Source organism: Triticum urartu, chromosome 3, assembly GCF_003073215.2.
Source record: "Triticum urartu cultivar G1812 chromosome 3, Tu2.1, whole genome shotgun sequence".
NCBI classification, from domain to species: Eukaryota; Viridiplantae; Streptophyta; class Magnoliopsida; order Poales; family Poaceae; genus Triticum; species Triticum urartu.
The window spans coordinates 619002880-619007498 of record NC_053024.1 but is presented as its reverse complement, the minus strand read 5'-3'; the positions used below and the strand labels follow the sequence as shown (position 1 = coordinate 619007498).

Below are 4619 nucleotides of genomic sequence, written 5' to 3'. Positions count from 1 at the left end.
ATATTCATTTCTGAGCCCGAGCTCATCTGCACCCTATGAACAGTACAGTTGAAAAAAAACACTAAAAAATTCCCAATTTCTTTTGCTTGGTAGATGACTCAGTGTGTTAGGTCCGTACCAAAATTTAGATAGTTTGGGCATCTGAGTAGCTCTTAGGAAAAAAAATCGGTCCAAACAATACATGAATAGTGCACTTTTTCACAGACCTCTTTTTTTCTTTTTTTCTGAGAGCTCCTCAGATGTCGAAATGAGCTCAGTTTTTACATGAACCTCACGCACTAAAACATCTACCATGCAATTTTTTGATTTTTTTTTAAAATTCTTAGTATTTTTTCATTTCACTGTTCATGTCGGGTGTAGATGAACTCGAGAGCCAAATCGCCCCTCTCAGAATCTCGTCTTATATTAATTTACAGAGAGAGTAGTTGGCGAATTGAAGTTGGATGTGAACTAAAAGATGTAACACGCGTGCAGTCACCGATCCACGTCAAATAAACCGAACTATCTGTCACGGTGCGATAATCAATTAGGAGTCACAATCATACAAATATGACCGTTGCCATGGTGCTACAGCTAGCTAGACAGGTGAGGTGAGGTGAGGTGAACAATACGAGATTTGTTACCAAACCTACAATTCCCATCTGCACCAAACCTGGAAGAAAACGTACGTACCACATGCACTGGTCCCATGGATGGAGCAAGACCTCCTCAATGCTAGTTGCATAGCTTGTACTACTACTAGATAGATATACAAGTACGCAGTATCCATTGACATAGTCTCTCTTCTCCCTCCTCTTATGCACTAGTGCCAACTGCCACAATCAGCTGGCCTTGACCAAGCAAAGCAAAGCAATGCAAATCATGTACTACTATGCATCAAGACAAGCTAGCACTTTTTCAGAAAAGAAAAAAGAAGCAAACTACTACAAAGCGCAGGTATTTTTAAAGCCGTGGAGGAACTTGGAAAGATCGATGTTAGTCGGAGCGCTAGCTCGCCTGAATGTAGCCAAATGGCTGCCATTTAGTAGTTAATTATCCGGCCAGGCCTATCGGGATATCGAGGTCAGGATTAATCTCCAAATGTCGTGAGTTAGACCACGGCCCACCTATCACTTGTAATCACATGATTAATCACCTCCAACTTAGTCAAAGACACGAGACAAACTGAAAACCACGGTTGTACGTGGAGGCATCGATGGATACATATACATATACAGTGTAGCTTGAGAGATAGAGCCAAGCAAAGGCTTAACCATTCCCAGCCAGCCAGGGCCAAGCTGCATGCACGTACCCTATACACCTATGCAGATCGGATGAGATCGTCGATCAGCTAGCTAGCTACTCCGCCGGCCCGCGATCGTGCGTGGAGAACTAAGCAGGGCGTGCACGGGCCGAGTTATCGGAAGGAAAAGATGGCCCCTCACGCTCTCTCTCCGGAGTCCCGCAGCCGCGCTGCCATCCTGCCACTGCTACGCATACTGTGAGTTGATCGATCGAGGAGAGGAGATGGCACGCTTTCTTGGTCAAGTACGTCTGGATTTTGGACTCACGATCATGGTGCATGTACGTACGTTGTTGTTTTGCAGAGAAGATCATGGCGCGGATGCGCGGAAGAGCCGGCCGGCGGCGACCTCCTCCAAGGCCGGCAGGAAGAAGAAGGTGCTGGTGCTGGTGCTGACCGTGGTGGTGTCCGTCGTGCTCATGTTCGGCCTCCTCAAGACCAGAACCCTCGACGGCCGGATATTACTCCGTCATCGTCCAGCTCCTGTGATTAGTGTTCCACGGCCTCCCTACGCCGCGCACCGGCGCGTCCGGTGGGACAGCGTCACCGCCTCCCTGGTGGCGGCGCAGGCGGGGTCGGTGGCGCTGCTCAACTTCAGCCCGGCGGAGGTGAAGCGGTGGAGGAAGCTGCGGCTACCCGGAGCAGTGACAGTCCGAGCGGTGCGGTTGCAGGCCGTGGACAGCGCCGTCACGTGGGCCGCCCTCTACCCGGAGTGGATCGACGAGGACGGTAACGGCACCAGCAGCGGCAGCTGCCCCTCACTCCCAGACCCGGAAGATCAAGGAGGCCAGCGCTTCGACCTCGTCGCCGTCAACCTCCCCTGCCGCAACCGTAACGATAGCGGCCGCTGGTCCAGGGACGTGGCCAGGCTCCATCTCCAGCTCTCCGCCGCCAAGCTCGCCGTCTCCGTCCACTCGTCACACGTCCTCGTCGTCTCGGACTGCCTCCCACTCCCCAACCTCTTCCCATGCAAGCACCTCCTCCACCGACACGGCCACGCCCGGCTCTACAGGGCTCACGCCGCCTACCTCCTCCCCCGCACCCGCCTCCCCGTCGGCTCATGCGACCTCGCCCTACGTCTTCCGACGAGTCCTACGAAGCCGCCTACAGTGCTCAGGCGGAGGCGGGAGGCGTACGCGACGGTGCTGCACTCATCGGACGCCTACGTGTGCGGCGCCATCGCGGTGGCGCAGAGCATCCGGCAGTCGGGCTCCACCAGGGACCTGGTGGCGCTGGTGGACTACGGCAGCGTCGGCGCGGAGCAGCGCGCCGGCCTGGCTGCGGCCGGGTGGCAGGTGCGCGCCATGGACGGCCGCATCCGCAACCCGCGCGCCGTGCCCGGCACGTACAACGAGTGGAACTACAGCAAGCTCCGCCTGTGGCAGCAGCTCACCGACTACCGCAGGGTCGTGTTCGTGGACGCCGACCAGCTCGTGCTGCGCAACATCGACTTCCTCTTCGACGCCCCGGAGGTGAGCGCCACCGGGAACAGCCGGACGCTCTTCAACTCGGGCGTCATGGTGCTGGAGCCCTGCAACTGCACGTTCGACATGCTCATGGCGCGCGTCCGCGACGTCCGGTCGTACAACGGCGGCGACCAGGGGTTCCTCAACGAGGTCTTCACGTGGTGGCACCGCCTGCCGCGCACCGTCAACGTCCTGAAGTACTACCACCAACAGGGCCATGCTGCTCCTGCTGCCTCGGCGCCGCCGTCGCCGGAGCCGTACCTGCTGCACTACCTGGGCATAAAGCCGTGGCTGTGCTTCCGGGACTACGACTGCAACTGGAACGTGCCGTCGCTGCGCCAGTTCGCCAACGACGAGGCGCACGCACGGTGGTGGGCCGTGCACGACCGGATCAAGCCGAGGGAGCTCGCCGCCAGGTTCTGCGCGTTGCCGAAGAGTCAGAGGTCGTCGCTGCAGTATGAGCGGAGGCAGGCGGAGAAGACCAACGCCACCGACATGCACTGGAGCCGTCCGATCACTGACCCAAGGAACACCCAACAACTCTTGTTGCCAATGCCACCCACCGCTTGATTCTATCCGCTTTGCTTGTACCTATGGTGTTTTTGTAAATTCGATTGATATTTCTACGGATATTTCTAATCATTTCACAGCGGGTGAATATTTGTGAATTGCTTTAGAAAAATCTGACGCCGATAGATTTTCCTAGCCGTTGGATTGCAATCATCCAATGGCCCAGCTCTCACTCTTCCTCCCAACTCCTCTCTTCTTCTTGGTGAGCACCCTCCTCTTCATCCTCTTCCGGACGCTCACCTCTGGCCGCGACATCCCTGTCTTGGGCAAGGTCCTATCCTGGTCTGGTTGGGACGCCGTGGCCAACCTATTGTATTTGTCTTACCCTCAGAGCTCCACGTGAACCTCACTTCTCCTAGAAAACCGACTAATGTCACTCGCTTTTCCACACGACTTACAAATAACAAATACACATTTATAATTCTACGAACATCATCAAGCCTAGAGTTTTGTATGAATATGACTAAATGGTGAAATGCAGAAACCTTGATCGAGACAACTACTCATCAGTTATCTTGACAACAAAATAGCACCACCTTAAAGCCAATGGTATATATAGCAAATAACCATGACAAAACCCATGACACTTATCGACGTGCCATACTACGACTTTGAATGTGATCTACAACTTAGTTGGAGGATACTGTAAAAGATGGACAAAACCAACGAGATTAAACAACATGGTCATGCCTCCAACGCAACCACGGGTCATGAGACTGTTGAACTGTCAACAAGAAACAGTTTCGATCGATTCAGAAACTAATGCTTGGAGCGGCTGGATGAAAAACAAATGACTAGATCATCATCATCATCATCTATCTTTAGTAGGGATGTAAACCAGGCCTCATGTAAGCCCACTTATGGTCTAACAGTTCAATAAAGTTTTTTGGGGGGAGAAGGGGGGATGAACTACTAAACTAGCTAAAGCTAACTAAACAGGACTTGTGGGCGCCATGTACATCCCTAATATTCAACCATTCTACCCCTCCCTCCTCCCCCACCACCCGGTTTGATCCAACAGCGCACAGTCTCCTCCCTTCCTCGGTTTCAGTCGGTCCATGCCTCTTCATCACCACCTTCAGGGCTTCGACGGCGTCCTATCCGACCCCTCACCGGCTATGCAACGGCATGTTGCAGCCTCCCCGTCTCGGCTCGGGCTCCGTCCAATCAGACTAAGGTCAATACAAAAACCACGTGGCATATATTGTGCGAGCACTCGTCCAATCTGATCCTATTCCATTGCAAAGCCTCATGCTCAAGCTTCATGTCGCTCGCTATATGGGCCTGGCCAGCGAGCAACG

At 53.7% G+C, this 4619-nt stretch overlaps 1 protein-coding gene across 1 annotated transcript; it reads left to right on the top strand.

Annotated features, from left to right (window-relative positions):
• The first annotated feature begins 1554 nt into the window (after window positions 1-1554).
• Window positions 1555-3318, top strand: LOC125547030 (UDP-glucuronate:xylan alpha-glucuronosyltransferase 1-like). Its single transcript, XM_048711073.1, has one exon. It carries the CDS (start codon window positions 1555-1557, stop codon window positions 3316-3318), a length of 1764 nt encoding a protein of 587 aa, XP_048567030.1.
• The last annotated feature ends 1301 nt before the right edge of the window (window positions 3319-4619 follow it).

What these genes read in the sequence shown, in the direction of transcription:
- LOC125547030 (XM_048711073.1), top strand. Translation starts at nt 1,555, where the DNA reads ATGGTGCATGTACGTACGTTGTTGTTTTGCAGAGAAGATCATGGCGCG.